A 26765-nucleotide genomic window follows, 5' to 3' on the forward strand; every position below is an offset into this window, starting at 1 on the left:
CCTTATAAATATTCAGAATGATGTACAAAACAATCATCACAATACATTATAATGCAATTCATAATGACAGCCAATAAGGCCAAGTATAACTTTACTATACCAGTGATTATTCAATTAAATTCAGTTTATTTTGTATCGCCCATTATCACAAATAAAAAATTTGACTCAGAGGGCTTTACAATCTGTACACATAGACATCCCTGTCCCAGGACCTCACATCTGATCAGGAAAATGTATTACTATGATAATAAAAATACTCTGTGATCCATACATGGCCATATAACTCATTATAAAATGCTTTACAATGTGTTATGACTCATGTTATTCAACAATATTAATGTATATGAGCACTTGTAACTGAAAATATACAGTTCTCTAAGCAGATTATAACATTATAAGTACGGTTCTAATACATTATAGACATGGGCGTCATAGAAAGTGTGACCAAATATTATTATAGTCATAGTATACAGTAATTAAAGAGTACCTGTTGTATAATAAACCTTGCAAATAAGTTAAAAGTAACCGCAACCGAGCTGATGTTCCTGTGATTTTGCGTTTCAGAGAGCCGTGGAGAGCGAGCCAAAAGGCTTTTTCGCCATTACACTGTGGGGTCCTATGACAGCTTTGACGCTCCCAGGTAAGAGCGACTGTCCTTGGATCCGGGGCTCTGCTTCAGCTCACAGGGTTAAGGGTACAGTCGGGTTCATTTAGGGTCACTCCAGGACTTCACCTGTCAGAGGGCTCTTTGAGCTCTGGGGCACTTGGGCTGACAAAAGAGGCATTTGGATGCTTCAGTGCCCGCATGATGGGACATGAGGACCAGAATGAAGCATGACAGTATCCCATTATGACAGCGACACGTCCTGGTTCAATGAAGGTCAAGAGAAGGGCAGCTTGACATTCATATTATTGCTCGACTGCGGCAAAAAAAGGAGCTTACTGCCGAGCTAGAGAGTATGGAGTGACTTGTCCATCCGCCCAGCGGGCACTGCAAGTCAAGCGGACAACCTTCTCATCGTGACCCTGCTTCTCCAACGTTTAGACTCGCAGTACGTGTTGCGAGGGGATTTGTTTGTACAGCAACATCCTGTATACATCTATTCAGATCGGATGATTCACGGAGACATTCATGCGTTCCGGTGATGCTTTGATTCGTGTGATGCGATGCGTTGCGAGTTATTCATGCGGTAGGATGGCGACGTGCGAGGGTTCGCCGCCTCGGGTCGAGAAGCTGATCCGCCTGCATTCACACCGCAGTCATCCTCAGGGAGGCACATGTTCACCAGCTGGTTTTGACAAGCAGGCCTTTGAAGCATCTGGATTTTAGAGTAAGTTTGTTCCTCTTGTGTGTCGGCCTTTTGGCTGTGACGTGCCAAGCTGCATTGTGGGGCTGCACTTTTCAGGAGGGGTGAACTTGTCGGTGACGGCGCACACGCAATCAAACCACTCGGATGACTCCCTCTCTGAATGTGACTTCTCATTTACTCAGCCTCATAGAATTCCCTTTAATGCCTTGCATCTGCATCAGGGCGAGCGCGGCATCGCTTTGAGGCAAACTCATTTCAGTGTCCGTGACTTGGACCGAGCAACGAGTGAATTATTTACATAGAAATAAAGTCATTATCCATCGCATGTATTATTTACATGAAATCAGGCCTTTACTCGGTTTTACGTCCTCTTGCTCATCATCATTCTTTATCATTACTCAACTTTCTCTTTCAAGCCTGCTTCTTTTTTCTTTTCATGTGCTTCTTTCTCTTTCTCCTCCTCTGTAACTGTGTTTTCTCTCTTGCACACAGTGGCATTCATTATTAACATGCTTTTCATCAACGGTGACATTTCATGCAAGCAAAGCAATCAGCCATGCAAACTCACACACATATATTTTACACGCCTGCTACACACACAGCATGGATAATTAAACCCGTGCAGCAGAGACGGAGCCCAAGACTATTTGTTTATTTCTGACTCAGAACCGCCCTCACATAAGCCTCCTTTCACAGCCTTCATCACTGCACGTAATATCTCACCTATTCCTCCAGATGTGGCCACACATCTCCACCCTCTCTGCATCCCTCCTGTGCTTTCTATTCATCACTGTGTTGCTAATCCCCGTGTACTTTTTACATTTTCTTTCTATCACCCTTTCTCCCCTGTGGTGTCTCCATCTGGAGGTCAAACAGTGAAGGGCTCTCTAAAGGGAGAACAGGGCCGGAGAGAGGGATGAAGTGGTTGGAAGAAGGAAGAAGGGCATTCTGTGTTTAGAAATGGGTGAAAAGAGACATATGCATTGTTTTTGTTCAAGCAACAGGGGGCCAAAGCAGGTTAGAAGAAGGTGTGAAGAAGGATGTCCTCTGCATCTATGAACTTTTTTCATATGATACTAATCTCATCTTTTTTTTAAAATTAGGAATGGTAAAGTCAGTATATTTATCACAACTATCGGATCGATTTCCATTGCCAAATATTGTGCTGATATCTGTTAGGTTTTAGAGCATGTGAAAACCCCACATATCCATGATGAATCCATATGAAGTCTGTGATTCCCCCTGACTTTTTATATGATGATATCAAGTAAAGAAAATAACATAGTTTTGCTTTACGGCCTGCATCTGGTGTAGTTACAATGAAATAGTTTTGAAATGGACATGGCTGACTGGCACATTTTATTCCCCTCTCTAATAAACAAAGTTATCTCATCTGCCATTCTCTGATCCTCGCCTTCGCATTGGCAGCTGCATATATGTGGTAGCCGTTACAGCACAGGACAAAGCGCGATAACCAAAACCCGACAGTCGGAGAGACGCACTGCTTTACCTCGATGATGCAGCGTGACAATTACATTAATAAGAAGTTAAGAACACAAGGAGCGAGGGGTGTGATGACTATCGGAACAACATCGCTGTTCTCAATAAAATAGATGGAAGCTGTGTACTGATCCCATCAGATCTCTGTATCATTGCCACTGATTACACTCTGCACAATCTGCACATGCTGCTGCTCATCTCCCAGGCCAAATGAGAGCATTTCTGAGCCAACATTGGGTCAAATAAGGACAAGCGAGCACAGAGTTTGGAGAAGAGATGCAGAACCGCCTGCTCCACTGTGGCGTGGTGGTTAGTTGTGTCTAGCGAGACACACACATTGCTTTTTTCTTGTGCGTACAGGCAACATAAAGTCTCATTTGCTTTTTCATATTTCTCTAACATGTAGTAGGACTTCACTTTATCTGATTTGTTTAGATAAACTACAGCATTAAAGAATGTGTGTTCAGGTTTGCCCATTGTATGAAAGAGACACACATACACACACACAACACAGCACGCATTAGGCATGCAGATACACATAATCACAATCATGTGGACCTTCTGTCAATGCTTGTTTGCGCTCCTGCTCCCTCCCCCTTTTCGCTCTCTCTCCTCTCTCTCTTTCCCCCCTCTCTCTCTCCCTCTTTCCTTCATGCCCTCTCTGTATCCCTCTCTCATCACACATGCGTGCACACACAAACACACACACACACACACACACACACACACACACACTGTACACAGAATCACAGCGGTATAGCCTGACATGCAGGGAGAAAAACCAAAAGGCAGCGATGTGAGGAGAGAGGGGACAAGAGGCGCGATCATCCTCGAATGCAGGAGGGAGGCAAGAGAGAGAGTCGTGGAGAGGACGGAGGGAGGGAGGGCAAGTCGACGGAGGACAGCTTCGACATACATGGAAGGAGGCTCTGACTAAGAGATGATGTGAGTGGCGATTTGAGAGAATCTCTCTCTCTCTCTTTCTCTCTCTCTCCATCTCCTCCTGCTCTTCCTCCTTCCGCCACTCACCCGCCAGCTGTTTCTCTGTCCTCTCTCCTCTTCCTGTCTGCGTCGATGTGTCTCCTCCTCCCCCTCTTTGCCCGGCTCTACCCTCTCATTCATGCTTTGTTTACAGCGATGTGTGTGTGTGTGTATGAGTGTGTTCATGTGTGTTCATGTGTGTTCATGTGTGAGGTTGGAACGAAAGTGGAAAAAAAAAAGCCGTGAGGTCAGTTAAGTGTGATTTCTAATAATACTGACAGCTCTAATTTGACTTGTCGTGTCACGTGACGGCGATGACACCCGTTCAATCAGTTCAACTTCAAGTCCGGCATATCATATCAGCTGTGACCGTACACAGCAGAGAGGCGTCTCAGTCACATCCATTTTTATGAATGGGACATCATGACGATGATAAATGGGCAGAGTGAATACTACATTCAAACCACACAGCAGGAAGTGCAGTTGTGACTTGAATGGATGAAGGGGAGGAGAAGAGGATGGAGAAGAAGACGAGGGAAAAGTGCCGCTGGTTGTTTATGAGTTGATCGTATCAATGCATGCGTGTTTAGACTGTATGCGTGTGTTTGTGCATGGAACAAACCCTATCACCTCTCTCTCTCTCTCTCTCTCTCTCTCTCTCGCTCTGTGTGTGTCGCAGTCACAATGAACCATCTCCATCTCTCCCTCTCCTCCCTTCTCTCTCTGTCTTAAGTATGAAGGGGTTGGGAGAGCTTGGCCCTCTCCCTTTCCCTTCTTCCATCTCTCTCTCCTCCTCCTCTTCCTCTCCTCCTCCTCTCTCGCGGCTCACGCTTGCTGCTGTCTCGCTGGAAGGCGAGAAGGAGAAGGAGCAGGAGAAGGAGGAGGAGGAGAGGGAGGGGAGGAAATGGCGATGGGGGCATGCGGCGAGGAGGATCTCTCCCTCTCCCTCTCCCCCTCTTCTTCTTCTTGGCCGTCGCTCGGCCCTGTGAATAGGAGCATCTGGTTCATTTACAGGTACCTGCCATGGCTTTTTATACCCCCTACCCTCCACTTCCTCCCTCCCTCCCTCTCTCCCTCCAGGGATGCATGCATGTGGACTTCATAGAAAGCAGTGCAGGATCTATAAGATTGGCAGATGTTGCGACGCATGCTTACAGGCGGATGTGTCTGATTCAATGTGAGTGTGTGTGTGTTATGTATGTGTGTGAAGACGGATAAGAGCTGCTGCTGCACAGCCCGGTGTATGAGCAGTGCAGCCGTTCTGTGTTTCGCTGTACGAACATCTGTGTGTGTGTGTGTGTGTGTGTGTGTGTGTTGTTTTCTTTCTCTGTGCTTTGAATCGCTCCCTAAACAAACGTCCTCTAGCAATGCTGCAGCAACACAAGTGACACTGCTTTTACTGACGTGCAGACTGATTGCGTGTTTGTGTGCATGCATGCCTTATTTTTGTGTACGTGTGTGTGTGTGTGTGTGTGTGTGTGCAGGAATGGTGTGTTTTAGGTTGTCCATCTAGAACGTAAAGCTCTTGCAGGGACATTTATCTTCTTGTGTTGAGCGGTTGATTACATCTGTTCCATGTGTGCGTATTGTGTGACGTGTATGTTAACCAGCATGTATGTGTATGTACGAGAGAGAGAGAGATAGAGGGAGAGGGAGAGAGAGCGGGAGAGAGGGAGGGAGGGAGAGAGGGAGAGAGAGAGACTGCCGACAAATTGGAAACAGTGAGGGAGTTTTAACGATGCAGCATGCATGACAAGTTCCAGCTCCTTTCTCACACCTCTATGGAAGCCTGCGTGGCCAAACCTGGTTAATATCTCATCTTTTAAATATGCAGTATGAGACTGACTGTACGATGTTCTGGATTGTCACTTGCATCTCAGACACTGATGACAATGGGAGGCTATTACTCAGGCAGCGACACGGAGCGGCACTGTCGCTGTGTCCCAGTCCAGTCGCTGGATCCTCTGAAGGATGCAATCCACAAAGGTAGGCCTCAGGGGCTGAACCTGCTCTTCTCTCTCAATAAGTGAGGTGTGTGGCATCAGAACGAGTCAAAGTAATTGTGTGTTTAGTTGTCAACATGTCAAGATAAGTTTAAAAGTTTGTCACTTGGAAATTTCTCTCAAATACCCAACAAAGTATGAATACCAGTGATGATTTGCGATGAGTTTAATGATACCTATAGTTGCATTACAAGTTATAGAGCAAATGGTGTCAGCATTTAAGTTGGGTTTTAATGCCCAGTGTTTGGGGACAATGGGGGCGGCCGTGAGCAAATGTAGGCTGCACCTTGAAGAACATTCACTCCAGAAATAGTTCAGACAGGATCCAGTCACTTGAGGCACAGCCGATGTCACTTGAAGTTGATGACATCCTTGAAGACGGAGACGCTCGAGTAAAGTTGGTTGAACGGGATTTGAGGGATTATTTCTATGTATGCAACCCTGAGGACACACACACACACACACACACACACACACACACACACACACACAGCGAGTGAATATAGCAGAAGCAGTTCAACAAAAACATGACAGATGTGATCTGACACATCTTCCAATGACCAGTGTTTATTTTTAAAAGGCACTTGCAGTTGCCAGATTTATTTGGTCACACCGCGAATGACTCGGCGGTGCGAGTGTCACTTTGTTCTCACAGACTTTTGACCGTGCAAAAGACTCCGAGTGGATCTCTGCAGTGGTCCGGTTTTCACGAGGCATATTCTGCATTGTGTGCTGCGTTTGGTGTCCTCTCTCAGAGCGATTTATCATTCTGATGAGTTCATAATGCTGGTTACAATGCAGGCACTTAGCCTTATGAGTTTGCGTGAAATAAAGAAAATCAAGAACGAGAGTTATAATCGTCTTCAGCGACGCGGTGTAATAGTTCTTTGAGCCTTGGCCCTCAAATAAACTTCAAATTGTAGTCGTAATCCATAATGTTCACCGAGACTAAGCACACAGATGATCTGTTGTTGATGGTAAAGTTTCCTGAAATAATATGTTTGTTTACACGCATGCTGAAATTCAACGGAGTGACTTGTTGCCTGCAGAGACATCTACAGGGGGGATGGGACGTTTCCATTTTTTTGTCTCTATTTACCAATAGTAATGCACTTCTACCCTGTCCCACCGTAAAATGTGTATGAATGTGTTGGTACGTACAGCATGTACCAGGTCTGGGCAACGGAGATGGACAGAGGAGAAGAAGAATAACAAAGACACAGAGCCTTGGCAGAGACTGAGAGGCTGTCACAGCCTGTGGAGAGAATCACACACTCCAGAGACGGAATAAGAAATGTGATTAGAAAAAGATGAGTAGAAGTTTGAAGAACAAGGGGAGGGGGGAAGCCAGTGTAAAGAGAGGTATGGAGTGGGCGGGGCCATTAGGATGGAAAAATGCCAGTGAAGAGAGAAAGAAAGAGGGATGAACAGATGGAGTGGGCTGGGACTATTTTGGTGCACGATGGAAACATAAGCATGTAGTTACAGTATGTCACAGCTGACACGGTATATATACCCCTCTGACTCACTGACTGGCTGAATGGATGTTTGGAGGGTCTTGGCATTCATAAGTAACACGAGTCCGTTAAGCGGTCCGCCCTGAGAGACGGTTTCTCAGACCACAGTGGTAGAAACTAAAGTGGCCGAGAGTTCATTATGTGTGACTCGTCTCACCTCTCCTGCTAGAACGATTATTATGAAACACCGTTTCATGCTATTGGTAACTTTAATTTGTTACCACACACAAAGAAAGTCAAAATGGGTGTCTAGTATGTTGCAGAGTGGTGTAAGAAGTCTATTTATGTTAAAATACCAATACAATTATGTAACTAGAATGGGCACTCGGTAGAGCGCATACCTTCGCATATCACAAGATTGGGCATTGAATTATGAACATTTTTGCATTAGTTGCATGCCAATTGGACAAAAATGTATCGTGCTATGGTAAAAAAAAAGATGTTGACCTTTCCATGACCTTGACCTTGACCTTTGACGCGATTGATCCCAAAATCTAATCAAATGGTCCCCGGATAATAATCAATCATCCCACCAAATTTCATGCGATTCAAGAAGATTTTGACCTGTTCATGATCTTTGACCTTGACCTTTGACCCGATCGATCCCAAAATCTAATCAACTGGTCCCCGGATAATAAACAATCATCCCACCAAATTTCATGCGATTCGGTTCAATACTTTTTGAGTTTTGCGAATAACACGCATACAAATAAATAAATAAATAAATACACGGCGATCAAAACATAACCTTCCGCATTTTCAATGCGAAGGTAATAAATACTTCATTACAAGTCCTGTTTTAAAAATCCAACTTCAGACACATTAGCTAATTGTAATTAAAGTATCAAAAGTAAAAGCAGACCGACATAATGTTATATGTTGCATTGACACTATTATTACTAAAGCATTAAAGCATAAGTACCATTTCAAAGTTGTATCTGGTTGAGGTGGAGCTAGTTTCAACTACTTTTTATACAGTTCGGTAGTTGAACCTATGGCCAAAGATAAATGATAAGGGATGTGAGATGTGGTGGGAAAGAAGAAAAAGTTCTGCTACACAAATCTGCATTTTATTTTTCTCTAATCTTTGCTTTTAAAAAAATAGTTTGATACGTTTTTCTATTGGGGACCTAAATCATCTGAGCTGTTTATAGGGGAAACGTCTCTGCCAAGAAAAGAGGTCAAAACTCGACACAACTTTTTTTAGGGGCCCACAACCCACAAGTGTTTTAATCTTCACAATGCATTGTATTTTATAAACATTTTTCTTAATTTTTTTAATGTAAACTCTTGACCTGAAAAGTAACGTCCATCTATAGCTGTTGGATAAATGTTGTTAAAGCGATGTAACAAGTAAAAGATTAATTTACCTTATATATGTGGTTGCATTCAACCACTGGTTGCACACTTCCCATCTGTTTGTGCTACGAGACGGAACAGGAAGTACACTACAGGCCCCTCCTGTCTGCTGTCAGAGACGACTCGCTCTCCATCACACGGAGTGACTCTGCCGAGGACCCTGGAGCAAGTTTCTCCGCCTCCAGATTGAGCTGTTGCTGAGGCAACGAGCGGCGCCACCAGACTGTATACAGCAGCTTCTCCGAGGTTCAGGTGGAAACCAGCTCTGGGCTCGCTGCCAGAAACATACAGCCACGTGAAAGTTCACAGAGAAAACATTAAAGTTAATATCAGTTCGACAGTAACAATGTTAAAAAAACCAACCGCATCTTTTTCATTCGAGCTGTTTGGATGTTTTTTGATTGACAAATATCAATTCAATACACTTTTTGTACTTCATTTTTGAAGATGACAACATTGTGTAAATAATATAAAGAACAAGAAGGAGGAATATATTTAAACTAGAATGTATATTACCAAGTAAATACCCACAGATCTCAGTTTTAATCTGATAAACAGATAACTGAAAACTTTCTGCATGGTACTGGTGATGATGTCATCCGAAGGGGACACAGGAAGTGTGAAGCCGACAGCAGTGGGGAGGAGTGGTGTTATCATGGAAGGGAACAGTAACACCAGCAAGATATTTGTGGTGATATATGGATTTTAAAACTTGACTTTCTACCCGTCATTTCCATCGATTTAAGGCAGAAAGTGGAAGCAGACATGCACATGTCCATGTCTCTGTCTTTAACCTCGGTCTTGTGTTCTATCTCTCTTCTCTCTCTCTCTCTGCTAGTGACTATATAATCAAGGAGAAGTCAGTGCTTCTGCAGAAAAAAGAGAGCGAGGGTTTCGGCTTTGTGTTGCGAGGGGCCAAAGGTGAGAAATGTGAAATATTCTCAAGCACGCCGCCTTTTAAGCACACTCACATATGTAGGTATGGTGTTTAGAATCATACGTTATCATATTAGTAATACATTCTCATATTTTCATTGTATCTCCAGCTCAGACTCCTATCGAGGAGTTCACACCGACCCCGGCCTTCCCCGCCCTGCAGTACCTGGAGTCGGTGGACGAGGGAGGCGTGGCCTGGAGAGCCGGTCTCAGGATGGGGGATTTCCTGATCGAGGTGATTTACCGCTGCACGATGGGTTGGAAAAGACGTCACTGACAGATTCTTTAGAGTTCTCTGAACTGATACAGAACTAGAAAACAACCGTGTGCAGTCCTCTATATGGGGGAGATGGGATAGGAAACATATCATCTTCATCTGTGTTTCGGTTCAACATGTTTTATTTCATCAAACTTCTGTATTTACACCTTATCTGCATCAAAAACTCATTTTCTTCATCCCTTATCCCAATACCTCACTTTCCCCCAAAGTTCATTAAAAACTGTTAATAGGTTATAACTTATACCAGCATGTAAAAACTAGATAAATATATTTTTCCATTATATGACTGAATGATTTATTTCTATATATTATATTATATTAATATATATAAACAGGCAAATTAAATCAAATTAAATTGTAATTGATGAAAGATGGTGTTAAGCTCTCACTGTCTCTGTGTCTCAGGTCAATGGTCAGAATGTGGTGAAGGTGGGTCACCGACAGGTCGTCAACATGATCCGACAAGGTGGCAACAGCCTCATGGTCAAGGTTGTCATGGTAACCCGCAACTCCGACCTGGAGGAGGGTTCGAGGAAGAAAAGTGAGAGTCTATCTCCTGCCCGCTAGGGTGCTACTGTAGGTGAATGCTGGTGGTACTTGACCCTTGTCCTTGATCAGCTTGACGTGTCTGCCTCTCTCTCTCCCCCCCTCCAGTCCCCCAGCAGAGCAAACGGCTGAGCACTCCGGCTATCGCACTAAGATCCAAATCCATGACTTCTGAACTGGAGGAGATGGGTAAGACATCGGCATTGAATCAACTTTTGGGTGATGAAAAGAGAAGAATTACAAGATGAAAAGACAGACAGGGAAATGTAGACAAATCCGGACAGCGCCTTAAAGCTGAAGACACTGGGAGGAATAGATTGAGGTGACGAGGGGTGACGGAAACGGTGTGAAACCAGAGTGTTGGGAGTTGCTATAGATGCCGAAAGTGTGAAGGGGTTGTTGAGCGAGGTCTAAATTTAGACAGCTAAAAAGTAGAGGAGGTAGTTACTCAGCGAAAGGAGAGGGAAAGAAAAGGAGAGGATTGTCTTCCGCTGGGGATGACGGTGTCGATGCATTTCACTGTTCTTTCAGAGGTTCCACACTATCACTTCCAGCACCCCCACGACAGGTAACCCCACCCAGAAGCAGTGTCCGCTATCCACCCTGTGACCCCGCTCTAACTGCCCGCATCTCTTACCTCTTATCCCCCTGCACCCCACCTGCCCCCCCCCACTCAGTGCTCCCTGGCCCGCCCACAGCTTTAACCCCAGAGCCCACAGAGCAGTCTACCAGCCCCACTGCTCGACACACACACACGCACACTCACACACACACACACTCAGCAAGTATGTGTTGCCAAGGTAACACTGCAGGGGAATGGCCATCACCTGAGGAGAGTTTTCCCGGGTGCCACAAACAGTGTTTGGTCGTCATGCGTTCTTGAGCAAAAAATTACGTCCTTGATATCTTTAGTTGAGAACGTCTTTTGATTCATTTGGACAAAATCGCAACCCGGGATCAAAAATGATTGAGACGAGTAATTATTGAGATAAAAGCAACTTTTTTTCCAGGTCTGTTGCTATGGTTACACACGACGTGTGGCCATATGCTTATCCCATCTCTATTTGAGGCAAAATAGTGGGAGGGGAGTGCATGAGGGTCAACACCCCCATTTACGGATCCGAACGTTGGCCAGTGTTTTAGAGGGTGCTGCAGGAGTGAGTCCTTCACGCCTGGAAATGAATCAGCATTTTTTTCCGTCGTCTCAAAGTCAATTCGTCTTTCTCAAAGGGTTTTTGCTTATAAGCTTGAAACAAGGTTCATAGTTTAAACAAGCTTCAGAGATGTTAATGCTTTTAGATAAAATACGTCACTATGTACCCCACTCGAAAATGTTGAGCTTCTACATGTCTTAGAAAAGGCATAACTAGAGGATAAATGAGACTAAAAGTCTTTAATAGCCTATAGCGTTAGCTTTTTTAGCTGCTGATCGCATTCATGCTTAAAAAATCATTACAATTGTGTTAATTTGTGAAGATTATCTTGCTCAACAAAACTTTTATAGAAGTATTATAAACTTTTTTGTGTGAGATGACACCTTTCTGGGTTGGCATAAAAAAAAAAAAGAAGATGCATCAGCGCTGCAGATGATGTGATTGGATTATATTCTCTAAATGTTGATGGCGCGGTTGCTGCTGTCTGGTTCTGAGCATGCCCAGTGAGCGATTGATTACGTATGAAGGCTGATGACTTCTGTAGCTGCTGGAGAGGAGGAGAACCTGCAGGGCTTTGCCATCTGGTCTCAGCTCGGGTTTCACTACAAACAAGGACGTAAAGTCGCCCAAACAACAGCAACGACCACGAGTCCTGCCCAGCTGCTGCTGTAAGTCAGGATCCGACTCAAATGTATCCAGAGTGAAGGAATCAGTGAAGGAATCTTTGCCATATTCCTCCCCCATCTCCTCTCCTCACTTGCCTCCTCTCTGTGTCGTATACCTCACCTGACCAGCACAAAGCATGAGCACCCAGTCTGAAACAACGGGGCCAGTTTCCTGACCCCTAACCCACCTCCCCTCCACCATTAGTGCTCCCTCTACACACTATGATCTCACCACTACTGGTTTACAGCACCAGGGTTCAGGTGGATATTAAGTTATTGGCTTTAGGTTTGAGGGATATCAGAAACAGTGTCACCATTACATCATTTATCCACCAGATATAATTATTTAGTTGATTGAGATGTCCCACTTGGAAAAAAAATATTTATCAATATAGTCTGGTTATATAATGTGTTTTAGTTTAAAGAAAATTCCTGTGGGCTGATATAAAATCATTCTTTAAATCCCAAATATTGATATCTGTATTGACCTTTAAAAATCTCCATATAAGTTCAATGAGTCAGTTTGACTCAATATGCATTTATCGATAGATATCCCCTTTTTTTTATTTTATTTGCAATCACACACCTCATAATAAGTTTGATTCTCTTTGCTTGTGCGTCCTCGTGGATCAAGGTGGAGGGAGCAGAGTGTGTGATGAAGCCATGTCAGCCCGACCAGATGCTCCTTCTAATTCATCAGAATTAATTTAGCTGTGACGCCTATATTTAACTCTCTCACCTCTGTGATTGGTGCAGTGTCCCGGCTCACCTAAAAGTCACGTTGCAAGACAACAAGGACATCAACACGGAAACAATCCCACGGTGAACTCGAGTCCACAAATTGTCGTTAGTCAATAATTTCACGCAAGTGCTATTGAAATATGTTTGGACAAAACTATGGCTTGATTTAAAAAAAAATATTTGTGCAGAGCAGATGTAAAAAGTATTTCATGCTTGATTTAACAATCGGACCAACCATTTAATTTAAACTACACATGATGATAACAGCTCAACTCAGGTCACACACAAAGACTCACTCACACCAGTGAATGCAAACACTAAAGGGTCACCTGTAATTCTTCCTCTTAACTCCCCTGTAGACTTTCTCCTTGACTGTCCAGTGTGTCCACTGCTTAACCACTGACTCTCTTCTTCTTGTCTCCTTTGTCCGCGCTTCACCGCCGGCTGCATCCTAACTGTTTAACAGTGGAGAGAGGTGGGAGTCCGCTTCAGACTAATGCCACATTTGTGTGTGTGTGTGTGTGTGTGTGTGTGTGTGAGATAGTAACAGCAAGTAGCATACTGTATGTGAGTGTGCAGCATATTCACTGTAACATAAGTGTGCATGCATCAGCTGTCATAAAGTGTGGGCGTGATGTACGTTGTTGTACGTCGAAGATGGAAATGCCTGGCGAGGTGACTCAGTTTGTCAGGCTCCGGGGAATATAATTAGTATTCACTGTAACAACGCTATCGCACTTTCACTCCTGCCAAAACTTAAGTCTCCTTTTGTCCTCTTTCCAGCTGCTACCCCTTGGAAAAAAAAATCAGGTATGCTCCGGTACACCCTCGCTTGAGGCATTGTATTTATGTCTCTCCAAAATGACTCGGCACTCGCCACTTATTGGGCTCATACTGAGTTTTTTTCTCCTTTTTAGAATTCGAATCCACACAAGTTACAGAGAAGAAGAGGACAGTCTATCAGATGGCTTTGAGTAAGGGAGCTCGTGTTTGTCACTGGATGTTTTATTCGTCTTTTTCTCTTTCTCATCCACGTTCAAGTGTCACTGTCCATTTTTATTTTTTTCATTGCCGTATGTGCCTCTCTCTCTCTCTCTCCCTCCCTCTCTCCCTCCCTCCCTCCCTCTACTCTCAGATAAACTGGATGAAATACTTGCAGCAGCTCAGCAGACCATCAGCACCAATGAGGCGCCAGGGACACGGGGACAGGGGCCAAAAAGAGACAGAGGACGAAGTTTCTATGGCAATGAGGTGTGTGCATCATGAGACATACCACATATACAGGACTGTCTCAGAAAATTAGAATATTGTGATGAAGTTCTTTATTTTCTGTAATGCAATTAAAAAAACAAAAATGTCATGCATTCTGGATTCATTACAAATCAACTGAAATATTGCAAGCCTTTTATTCTTTTAATATTGCTGATTATGGCTTACAGCTTAAGAAAACTCAAATATCCTATCTCTAAATATTAGAATATCATGAAAAAGTATACTAGTAGGGTATTAAACAAATCACTTGAATTGTCTAATTAACTCGAAACACCTGCAAGGGTTTCCTGAGCCTTGACAAACACTCAGCTGTTATAAATCTTTTTTTTTACTTGGTCTGAGGAAATATTAAAATTTTATGAGATAGGATTTTAGAGTTTTCTTAAGCTGTAAGCCATAATCAGCAATATTAAAAGAATAAAAGGCTTGCAATATTTCAGTTGATTTGTAATGAATCCAGAATGCATGACATTTTTGGTTTTTTAATTGCATTACAGAAAATAAAGAACTTTATCACAATATTCTAATTTTCTCAGACAGTCCTGTAGATGTGTGTGTGTGCCTGTGTTGATTTGACTTGTCCCCACATGCCAAAATCAAAAGGTTAAAACAAGTTAAAGATCCCAACTTACTGAGACCCATAGATGGGCCTCTGCAGACGTAAGGCAGGTATTAATACGTTCAGTCACACAACACAAGAGGCCTTTTTTTGTTTTTTACATTTCTGTCTCTTACAAAGATGTGTAATATGCTAATGTTGGCAGCAATAAAGTGAACAACTAGGACCAGTAGTTAAAAAAAAACATATGCACGTTGTCAAACAAGAACAGTTTTCTATTCTTGACTCATTTAAGCCTGCATTAATGGACATTAATGGACATTAAAGGACTGCGTCACCCCCATAATGACCATTTGTAAACATTAATTCACTTGAAAAATCTTGATGAATTGAATAAAAGAATGGAAAATACATCCCATGATTAAAACATGTTTCCTAACCCTCACATAACTCGTACAGTATACTCCTATGTCTCATCATTTGCTCACTCACGTGCTAAAATCCGACTATTTAAAACATTTTGGCATAAACAGTCTCTTTGCACAGGCGCGCTACAAGTCCACGTGAGTACCGTTTACGGGTTTTAATTTGGATGGTTTTAGCCACAGCTTTAGATAATTTACATTTTTATGTAGTTTTCTTCTTTGTTCACTGTGGAGGCATGCAGGAAAAAGTTTTCTTTAAAAATGCACAGAAACACAGTGTGAGTTATTGATACATGATCACTTTGGGGGTGAGGTATTCCCTGAAGTGTTTTAATTTTAATTTTAAATGAACAATAAACCAACCGTGCAAAGGGTCTCCCTCATGAAGCCAAAACTCCTGAGAATTTACACCAAACCCAGCAGCTCTCGGTCACTCTCAGTATTGTTCTTGTTCTCCAGCCCCCTGAGCGACGGAGTCTCACGGCACTCGCCACTTCCTTTCACACACTCCCTTTTGGCCTTTCAGCCAAGCTGCGGGGATCAGTCCGGGATGGGGACGATGTCGTCGGGGTTGGGCCTCGGCTACGACCGTGGCCAGTACGCCTCGGGTCACGGCCCACAGCACGGTATGCGGCGGCAGAAATCCATCGGTGAGGCCGTCTGCTTTTTCTGCCTGCCCCTCCTTTCGCCCGTCTGTCTGTCCTCTGGACCAGTCGAGGTCCACAATGTGCTGACCTGTCTGTGGCCAGTCTGTGGCCAGTATGTCTCGTCTCTCACCAAACATGTGCACACTTTGTGTCTGTAGCCGTATGTTTGACACACGCCTGTTTAACTCACCATGACTGTGCAGTCAGGTGAATATGTGTGTTTGTCTTATACTCACTCGACTACTATCTGGTACATCCGGTAATACCACTAATCTCTGTTTTATTCGGATTGAATATTTTCTGGTTTGTTGCTCACTGCACGGCTTTGCTAACTCTTCTTCTGCAACAGTAGCGTGCTCTCTGGTGACCCACAAAACCAATGCTGTGTGATGCTGCCCAGTTGCTACTTGTTTGTGAAGTACAATACAGAGCACTAACCTACTTACCTACCAACAGGCAGGAATTGAGGACAGAACCGCTGGCAGGTCGATGGGCAGTCAGATCCAGACAGACACTCTCATACATTTGCCTCAGATGTCACTTTTCCTGGCTCCATGTATTCGCCTCAAAATCGTTCTCCTTTTCTTCCTCTTCTTCCTCTTCTTCAGCCTCTCTCCTCCTCACTCCACACCATCTGTCGGACCTGTGAATCCATTTTTCATCCTAATTGGTTTTTTTCTTCTTCGAAAAACGCTGTACTGCAGGGGCGCCTGACGAGGAGAGGCAGTTCCTGAACCCTCCGGCCGTGAAGTTCGCTCGCAGTCTGTCGGTGCCCGGCCCAGACGAAATCCCTCCCCCCCCCACCACGGCTCCACCGGAGCCTCCGTTCTCCTCTGCTCCGCCACTCGGTTGGAGAGCAAAGTCGTCCCAGCAGCCTGTCTCCGTGTCCCAGTCCACCGCCACATCTGCCCACTACCAGCCCTACGCCCAGTCAGCGCAGTTCACCCATGGGGGCCGGGCGGCCGGTTCGAGCACCGGCCCCGGTGGCGGAGCGGTGGACCACGCAACCCCGTATGCACACGCAGCCGTCCACACTGCTCTAAGCAGGACTGCTTCGCGGAAGGTGGCCTACTCCGGGGAGCCTGTTGGCACCGGCCCAGGGGCTGGTGGAGGGGCCAAGACGGCAGGGCTCAGGAGAGGCTACACCACCGCTATCCCCCCATCCAGCATTGCCACTGTCGTGCCCCAGCAACAACAAACCGCCCAGAGCCAACCCCCGCGTACAGACCGCAGTGCGCCTGTGGCTGGAGCCGGCGGTCCCAAAGGAGGCACCCGGAGAGGTAAGGGACCCTTGACGAAACAATCCAAGGTCGAGGACCTACGCCTGAGCCAGGGGACCCTGGGAGGAAAAGGCTCAGTGGAGAAAAGCTCCATCCCCATCCCCACCATTATAGTCAAGGCCCCTTCAACCAGCAGCAGCCAGGGCAGCAGCGTGGAGGCCGACCCTCCTGCATCAGGAGAGACGGATGACGCCAAGACGCCACGCGGCCCTCCCCCCTCCACTCCCGCCCCACAGCCCCCGGCGCCGCCGTCCGTCCCGGCGCCGCCGCCGCCGCCTCCGTCCTCGCGAGCCCAGGAGAACCCGGACTTCACTAGCCAGTTCGGGGCGGCCGTCGTCGGCGCGGCTCGGCGAGACAGGGAGCGGCTGCACGACGCGCGCAGGAAGAGCGCCTCCTCGTTCATGTCCGCCGAGGAGGACGCGAGTCTCGGCAGCGACGGAGCAACGAGGACTCAAGTGGCCCAGCAGCAGCTCGGCACACAGGAAAGTGCATCCACGCGGCTGCGCCCGTCCAAGTCCATCGACGAGGGCATGTTCTCCGGGGACACTTTCATCCATCACACCCGCAGCATGCCTCCCTCCTTTGGCCTTCCCGAGTACTCCTCGCCCGCCCTGGACTATCAGCCTCAGTCTATGCCGACTGACTTGTACACATCGGCAGGCAGGCAGGCGGCGCCCTCCAGCACAACCACCTTCATCCACCCTCTCACAGGAAAGGCCCTTGACCCCACATCGCCACTCGGCCTCGCCCTGGCCGCCAGAGAGCGTGCTCTGAGAGACGACAGCAGGTTAAGGAGGGGATCAGATCACCACTTCGCCCGCCAGATGTCGAGCGGGGTGTTTCCTTCGTCGACCGTCAACTCTCCGCCGGTGTCGTCCGCCGCCCAGTCCTCCAGCTCCTCCTACCTGGTGACCTCGTCTTCTCTGGCCGGTACCGCAGCCGCCGCCGGTCGCCCGCCGTCGCCCAGGATCCTGAGAGGAGGCGGGAGCGTGTGGAGCGAGGAAGGCAGCGGAGGAGAGAGGGAGCGCGAAGGAGGAGGAGGGGGGGCTCGCGAGGGGCTCAGAGTTCGCTTCTCGGAGGACAAAACGGTCCACAAGCACCACTACCAGCCTCAGCCATATCAACCGACCTACAAGGAGCGGGAGCTGGAGAGGTCGAGGGAGCGCGAGAGGGAGAGAGAGAGGGAGAGAGAGAGGGACACAGAGAGAGAGGGTTACATGAGGCGGGCCGAGCAAGCCGCCGACAGCTCTGCTCAGCAGGGGGCCCACCCTCAGCAGCCCAAAAGACCCTCTTTCCTCCGGATGGAAAGTCAAGCCGATGCCTATATTGTGTCCCTCACCCCTCCCTCGCCTCCAGCGACCAGCACTACTGGGAGCGCTGGCATGATGGTCCTTCCTCCCCCCGCCCCCTCAATTGACGCAGACGACGGGTTTGTCTTCGCAGACCCTCTCCCGCCTCCGTTGCAGTTTGCCAACAGCTTCGACCGGGGAACCGGGGGACCCTCGGGACCCTCGGGGTACTCGCAGCACGGGACGCACCGGAACAGCCTGTCGCGCCAACAGCACGTCTCGGCCCCTCCCCCTCCGCCCCCTCCACCCCCCACAAGAGAACCCTTCGCGAGCGGCTTTCCCGCTCACACCCCCCTGGCTTCTCCCCAGGCCGGAGACTCCACCGCCTCCAGCCTCACGTCGTACGACAGCGAGGTGGCCAACCTGACTCAGTCGGCCCCCTCCCCCTCCCAGACGTCGCCCAACCCCCCGCCCCCCCCCCACTCGCCCTCGACACTGCAGCCCACCTCGACGACGGGACCTCCGCCTCTCCCGTCGGTCTCCCCACCGCCTCCCCCCCGACCCTATCACAGACCCTTCTCCATGTCCCACCCCCACCACCTGTACAACAGCTCTCATACGTCTGGGCGCTCCTCCCCCACGCCTCCCCCCCGCACAGTCACACCGCCCCGTGGCTACCGCGGCCCCCCGGCTCCTTCCTCCACCGCTGCCAACGCTGCTCCGCTCAGGCGCCCTTTCTCACACGCCACGACCTCGAGCTGTGCCGCGACGACCGCCGCCGCCGCCACGACGTGCACCTCCACTCAGCTCTACCACGAGCGCACACATGCAACATCCTCCAGCAATATCGCGGGCGGCCGCAGGGCAGCGGAGTACCACCGTCCTCACCCTGCGACCAGGAAAGGAGAGTCCCTGGAAACGGTCGTGGACTCTGGAATCGAAGAGCTGGACAGCCGTAGCAGCAGCGACCACCACCTGGACCGCATCAGGCTCGACCGCGGGGAGAGAGGGCGGTTTGGAGGGGGAGGCGGCGGCGGGACAGGGGAATCGGAAAGGGGAGGAGATTTTATGGAGTCTTACATGAACTACCTGGACGGACAAACTTTTGAGATGCAGAATGCCACAGCGGCAGCCTCCACCTACCCGAAATCGAACCGGTTCAGAGAGGGAGGGCGCGCCAGTGATCTACACAGACAGACGAGCACCGCTCCCGCATCCTTTCACTCCCACAGGCGGAGGGAGGAGCAGGAAGAGGACGAGGACGGCGGGGGGGAAAGCAGCCGCGACGCCTACGCCATCAGGGACATGCAGAGTTTGGGACGTCCCATCTCGCCGTACTTCGATCGCCCGCGCACTCCGGAGATGAAGCCTCTCTGGGGCGAGGGGCAGATGTCGGCGGACCAGTTGGAGGGGAAAAAGATTTACCCTCCCGCATCCAGTATGAAGCCCAGCATCATAAATGAGCTGAGCAGTAAACTGCAGCAGAGAACCAAGGAGAGCTGGAGCAGCCAGAGACCGCTGGGCAGACACAGGTAAAGTGGAAACGTGGACTCATCACAGCGTGAACTGCTTTTGTTGTTGTTTTCGTTGACGATGCACATCATTGTCACTGTGCTCACATCTCACGTGTATCAATGTTACCTCCCACAGTTCAAGCCTTCTGCGATAAACTGCGTATGGTGTGTGTATGTCCTGTCTCAGTGTTGTGTCTCATGTGTAAACTCTCCTCTCCTTTTATTTCTCTGTCTTCTTCCATGTGTGTCTCTCAGAAGCAGAAACAGGTAATAAAGCCACTTCCACACTCTTTTTCTGTCAGGAAGAACCTAAAACTGTTACACCTGCTTAAATGTTCAACGTGATGTGAGACAGTAGGGAAGGAGAGAAAAGCTTGTTTAAATTTAAACACTTATCATGCTAACTGAGTTCACAAAATCAAGATGTTGACATTATGAAATGTTTTTTTAACCAATAGCTGGTAAATAGTTTTGACCAATATTTCTCCATCTTATCGTCTTCTGTTTTCCCATCATGCTTTTCTCTTGTCATAATTTCTCTCCCTCTTCATTCACAGGTTTTCAGAAGACTCGGCCTCGGCTCTGAGCCCCCCCATAACTCGATCCCAGTCGCCATCTCCCATTTCATTATCGCAGCCGTCGTTGTCCCCATCCCCCACCCCCTCCTCCCAGTACCCCAACTGGGGGAGATCCCCATCTCCTCAGCCTCCAGCCGTGTCTCAGCCTCCACGTGCACAATCCCCGATTTCCCCGACGTCTTACGCCCCTTACCCCACTTCCCCGAAACACAGACCTGTCTACCGAACCAAAGCCCTCGAGTTCCAGTTCATCCCCAGTCGCGAGACCCGGAAAGCAGAATCACACATGTTCCAGCGAAGGAGAGCGCCCAGCCCTCTCATCTCCCCGGCAGAGAGGCCCAAGCCGGGCCCACCGCGGCCATCGTCCCTCCCGCTCCTCCCCACCACGCCTCTTTACAGCGCAATGTACGACCTCCAGGGTTCCAACACGCCGCCGTCACCTGCGAACCCTCTCGGGGATCCTTACTTCTCACCCTCTCCTCCCTTGTTTGCGCCCTCCGGTGCCCCACCTCCTCCCAACTCCGCCTTACTCGTCTCTCGATCCCTCTCTCCAACTCACTTCCTGTCCGGGACGTCCTCTCCGCCCCTGCACCCTCTCCCTCCACCCACATGCCTGAGTTACCCCCACCTACCGCCACCTTCCCCGACAAAGCCTTTCGCCTCCAAGCCGCTGCCCTACTGGACCAAGTATGACGTCGCAGACTGGCTGGGATACCTGAACCTGGGGGAGCACAGAGAGCGGTTCCTGGACAACGAGATTGACGGCACCCATCTGCCCTCCCTCACCAAGGACGACTACCTGGACCTGGGCGTGACGCGCGTCGGCCACCGGATGAACATCGAGCGGGCCCTGAGGACCATCATGGACAGGTGTGGCTGCAGTTCTCCATCCTCATTGACCACCTCCAGTCTTTGGAATTGGTTATTTGCATTTCTCTCACAGCCTTTTATGACATGTTTTAGGACCTTTATATGGGTGACTTTCTGATGACATTCTATGGCATACTACATACATTACTTTTTTATGGCAAAAAAATTTTTTATGGCATACGGCACTGACTTTTTTATGAAATTTGAATGCCTTTTCATGATATGTTTATGGCATCTATGTTTTGATTTTTTAATGACATTTTAGAGTGACATACTATTGTTATGCCCCATCTAGTATATTGTGGTGGCCGGAGACGATTAGTTTATTTAGATGGTCATACTCATAGAGTGAGCCAATCCTAACCTGAAGATATACAAGAAACCACAATACAAGTTTACTCAGATTATGTAGAGAAAACATGGTTAAAAAAATACTGAGCCACCATACTTTTGTAATGAAACAACCAGTTCTCTCCATTAAAAAAAATCCAGAGTCACACAGGAAAACAACACACACACGACTGTGCTGCACAACCACACACACCAAACGTAACGCGTGTCCTGCGTCCGTTCTTCTGTCCTCAGGCTGTCCAGTAGCCCATTTCCCATTCTGGTTCTCTCACCTCGGGATGGACAGACTGAGAGGAGGAGGGACGACGGGAGCCGGAGCTGAGGTTGCAAACGCAGAGGCAGAAAGAGAGAGAGAGAGAAGGAGGGGTTGGAGTCAATGAGGGAGGAAGACACAACTGCTGCTATTCATTGTGGATTCACACAACAAATGCGAGGGGGGGGGGGGCGGCGAGGAGGTGCTGATCCACACAAGTACATTCCCCACATGCATGCACCGTCACACCGATCGACAAACAAGGAACACAAACACACTGTCATCTAACACGCAGCAGACACGACGAGTGGAGAGCAGGGGCGGAATGGAAGCAGAGAGAAGAAGCTGGAGGTGTCATTCATCCTGCCGCCCATCTTGTTGAACAGTCCTCTCCCCCATCAGCCGGCGGGTTCAATCTGTTTAGGAAACCCACCGAGAACACGGACCGCCCCCTCCCCGTGTGAGTGGATGTTAGTTTTAAAACGTGTCTGAATATGAGGGTGAATGTTGGTGAATGTCTGCAGGCTTTTTCTTTGTCGTCGTTCTGTCCGGACGACTCAGCGGCAGTCCATCGAGACAGCTTCCACGTCTGTTATGAGAGGTGAGGAGGGCGCAGACGGCGTTCAGCTTCGGTCGGCTACCTCACCACAGGGAGGGCTCTGTCCTCACTGCGGGTCCTGTGATCAGGACCTTTTGTGTTTCTCTATAGCTCTATATCATATTAAGTCTTATAAGGATATATATATATACATTTATATATATGTATATACAGACTGGTCACTGTATCACAAATGTGTAGCAAAATTAAGTGCCCAGACCAACAGAATATATTTAAAAGAAAGAAAGAAATCACACACACACACAGGCACCTGAGTTACTACTATACATGCCTGCATGCATACACAAACATGTAGACACACACACACACAAGCACTTGCAAGTGATTGTGTTAAGAGTTCACGGGACACGTATATATAGACACACTTTATGTTTGGATCCAAGATATACTTATACAAAAGGAGACAGACTGTGCTTTCAACTTTTTCAACAGCATACCCCACACACACACACACACACACACACACACACACACACACACACACACACACACACACACACACACACACACCTCCCCCCGAGGATTTAAATCTACGGAGAAGGACTTCCTCAGCGTCGAGGCAACTGTTGTACAACCATTCAGACCTTCCCGTCCGAGGGAGACTGGAAAGGAGAGGGGAGGGGAAGAGGAACAACTGCCATTTTCTTGCTCTTTCCCACCCAATCCCCCCTGCTCCTTACAGGAGTGGCCCCTCCCTCTCTCGCTCCTCGACACAATCCAGGAGGGAACAAGCAGCCGAGGGGACGTGAGAGAGATGCTTATATCACGTTTTAATACTATGATTGTTCTTACAATTTTTTAACTTTAAATGGGAAAACTGGAATACTAATATTGATATGAAGAGATTTATTGTTACTATTTATCATGACTTTCATCGTCCTTACTGTTATTATAGCTTCAGGGTTCCTGCTTTCTGCCTCTTGGTTACTGGCGTGTCGCTCTGGTGCGGGACGAAGATAACTGTGCTGGCGACATATAAAGATATATGTGTATATATAGGTATTTTTGAACTGAAAGACGCATTTTATTTGGTGCACAGTCCCCTTGACACTGCCTCTATGTGACGAGAAGCATTGCAACTTGATACGAAGCACATTTCATGAAACACTCCTTGCCGTTTTGCTTTTGTCAGACTGTGAAGCGATAAAACAAAATGACACGTTGGCATTTATGGCCTCAAAATATGATTTCCTCACTCTTTAAAAAAAAAAAAAACCGTTATCTGTCACTTAATAACATGCAGAGACTGAAAGTGTCGCAGCTGTTACTCCGGGGAGGCCCATGGGAACCGTTAAGTGAAGATAACGTATTCATTAATGTCAGCGGGACTTTAAATGGATTGCCACGCCCCTTTTCGGTTGATCACACCCACGGACGCCATTCCTTCGCCATCGCGTCTCCACGTGCCATCAGCTTCCACTGCACATGCACATCCCACCAGCCACCCAGTCCTGCTCCTCTCACTGATGCTGAGATCAAACATAAGGGCTCTCTCATGACCTCTCTACCTTGAACAACACTTCACCTCTCAAATGTGCATTCGCTTCATATTTCATGTGCTCATCCCACACACACACACACACACACACACACAAGGGGGGGATTCAGAGAGATTATCCCACACAAACTGCTTTTGTGCCGATGGACAAGGAGAGATTTTTAAATGCAAAAGGACATAGCAATAAGGACGATGAAAACAATGGTCATCTAATTATGGTTTAAGATGTAAAAAGAAGAAACAAATGTCTCAAAAGTTCTAAAGAATCTCTGTCTTCCAAATAATGTTTAACATGAAAAAGGGTACGCTGTATTTATTGAACTGTTCTGCTCTCTGTACAGTTTGACCTGTTCTCTGAGTCTCGGCCTGACGGTGTTTAGAGCTCCGGTCTGTTTCCGCGCATCATTTTCCTCTCCTTGTTTCTACGAAGTTGTTTATTACCACGCATTATGCAACGGCCCTATTTCCATTAGCAACGGCGGCGTTTTACATTTCCCTTTAAAGGTTTTTGAAGTGATGTTCGGCCACGGGGCATGTGCGTGTCTGAAAGGGCGAACCGGCAGAATGCATCTTCCGGTCCAAACGGCCTCATTCTGCTGGTTTCTCTCAGGTCTTTAAAACGATTGCTAAAGTAAATAAGGCAAAGTAATAACTTACGGTAATCATTTCTTTGCATTTAGAAGTTATTACGGAGATGCGGCGGCTCATTGTTGCCGTCAGGAGGAAACAGATCGGAGGGAATCGGTCACACTCCAGAAAGCATTTATTTTCCTTTAAGAGACCTTTTTAAAAAATGAGAATATGAACTGATGAAAGGTAATTTACAGAATATACAGCCCTGTAAAAAATTAAGAGACCACTTTAAAATGATCAGTGTCTCTGTTTTTTTCCTATTGATTGGTATGTGTTTTGAGCAAACTGAAATGTTTTTTATTCTATAAACTACTGACATTTATCCCAAAGCATTTATTTGCAGAGAACGACAACTGGTCAAAATAACGAAAAGGATGCAGTGATTTCAGATCTCAGATAATGCAAAGAAAATAACTTCGGAGGAGTTCAGAGATCAATATTTGGTGGAATAACCTGGATTTTGAATCCCAGCTTTCATGCGTCTTGGCTCTCCACCAGTCTTTCACTTTGCTGTCGAGGGACTCGGCTTCGTTTGATGGCTTGTGACCATCCGTCTTCCTCTTGACCACATTCCAGATGTTTTCAATAGGACTCAGGTCTGGAGATGGGGCCGTGACCGGGTCCTTCATCCACACTGTGTGTGTGTGTGTGGCACGAAGCATTGCTGGAGCAAACCACTCCTCACAGTTGGGGGACATCGTCAGAGCAGGAGGAGGAGGCAGGTTTTCTTCCAGGACAACGTTGTTCTCGATTCATGCGGCCTTCACAAAGACACATCTGCTTTGCTCCGGCCTCGCTGAAGCACCCCCAGATCATCACAGACCTCCACCAAATGTCACAGGTGTCCGTCTCACCATCAGACGGCCAGGTGTTGGACCAAGCCGAACGCTGGACTCATCAGAGAAGACCGGCCGCACTCCAGTCCTCTGAAGTCCGATCCATATGGCGTGACCTCCGCCCGGCCTTTCTACCGCCCTAGCCGTTTTGGAGGTCACTTGATGGAGCGACATTGTAATGATCTTTTTAACTCTTTTGGGTCAAAGACTCTTTTTTGAGGCACTGTTGCTGCCATCCAGCTGGTCCCATTGCAAGAGGATAGTGACTACCACAGCACTGGTTTTTATATTTTGCTTCATTAAATAAGATGTGGTTCAGCTGATCCCCTCATTGAGAATCAGGTGCGTCTGCATTGTAATTCCACCCACAGGAATGAAACGGCTGCCATACACAGAGATGCTGATTTAAGAACAATTTGAGTGGTCTCTTCATTTTTTCCAGAGCATATACACACATTCATAGACCTATATGAATTTCAAATGTTTTAAGAGATAATACATTGTTAGAAGTATAATAAAGATACAGAAACAAAGTTTAAATGTTTGTGATTGCTTGAACGAAACATGTTTATTTTCCACCTTTAGAGGTCTCTTGTCTCCAGCCACGTAAATAGTTCCCAGGTTTTGAATTTGGGTATATAAACAATGTTCCTCTTATGTATCAACATTAAAATGATTCAAATCAAGACAGCCAACGGGCTCCTTTTACAGTAAGTCATCAAAAGGAGCCAAATTACGGGAGAAACGTGCACTTGACAATTTAATACATTTTATTTAGAAGCTTCTAAATAATGTATTATGATTGATTTTAAATCATGCACAGACCACTAAGAAGGATAATTGGTGCAGTGATTTTCACTCAGAGGAATAGATTAAGTTCCATGTTCCTAGCTCATGTCATCCAACGGGAAGTAAATGGTTCCTAACAGACAGATCAGAGTTCATTGTAAGAACGGTTCCCCTTCAATGATAAAAGTTATAGTGTCAGGACTGTCCATGTTTAGCCTGAGATTTTAAAAGATAGTTACACATTTATACTTTTAGAATGGCATCTAATTTCAGACCACCACTCAGTTACTAATTACAGTAATTATGGAATTTGTGAAATATTTCAAAGTCCACCCCTCCTCACACTAGTCTCACATTATT

At 47.0% G+C, this 26765-nt stretch overlaps 1 protein-coding gene across 1 annotated transcript in view; it reads left to right on the forward strand.

Moving 5' to 3' along the window:
* The window catches only part of shank1 (SH3 and multiple ankyrin repeat domains 1), a 55620-nt gene extending 29464 nt beyond the window's left edge, over positions 1 to 26156 (forward strand). The window contains exons 14-26 of the mRNA XM_056407212.1: positions 565 to 640; positions 9509 to 9591; positions 9717 to 9841; positions 10292 to 10427; positions 10541 to 10621; positions 13459 to 13467; positions 13776 to 13802; positions 13910 to 13966; positions 14128 to 14243; positions 15775 to 15898; positions 16600 to 19997; positions 20531 to 21426; positions 22012 to 26156. Coding sequence (XP_056263187.1) covers positions 565 to 640; positions 9509 to 9591; positions 9717 to 9841; positions 10292 to 10427; positions 10541 to 10621; positions 13459 to 13467; positions 13776 to 13802; positions 13910 to 13966; positions 14128 to 14243; positions 15775 to 15898; positions 16600 to 19997; positions 20531 to 21426; positions 22012 to 22099 — 5216 coding nt within the window. The 3' untranslated portion in view covers positions 22100 to 26156. The remainder of the gene's footprint in view (positions 1 to 564; positions 641 to 9508; positions 9592 to 9716; positions 9842 to 10291; positions 10428 to 10540; positions 10622 to 13458; positions 13468 to 13775; positions 13803 to 13909; positions 13967 to 14127; positions 14244 to 15774; positions 15899 to 16599; positions 19998 to 20530; positions 21427 to 22011) is intronic.
* The last annotated feature ends 609 nt before the right edge of the window (positions 26157 to 26765 follow it).

This window comes from Pseudoliparis swirei, chromosome 23 (assembly GCF_029220125.1).
Source record: "Pseudoliparis swirei isolate HS2019 ecotype Mariana Trench chromosome 23, NWPU_hadal_v1, whole genome shotgun sequence".
Lineage (NCBI taxonomy): Eukaryota > Metazoa > Chordata > Actinopteri > Perciformes > Liparidae > Pseudoliparis > Pseudoliparis swirei.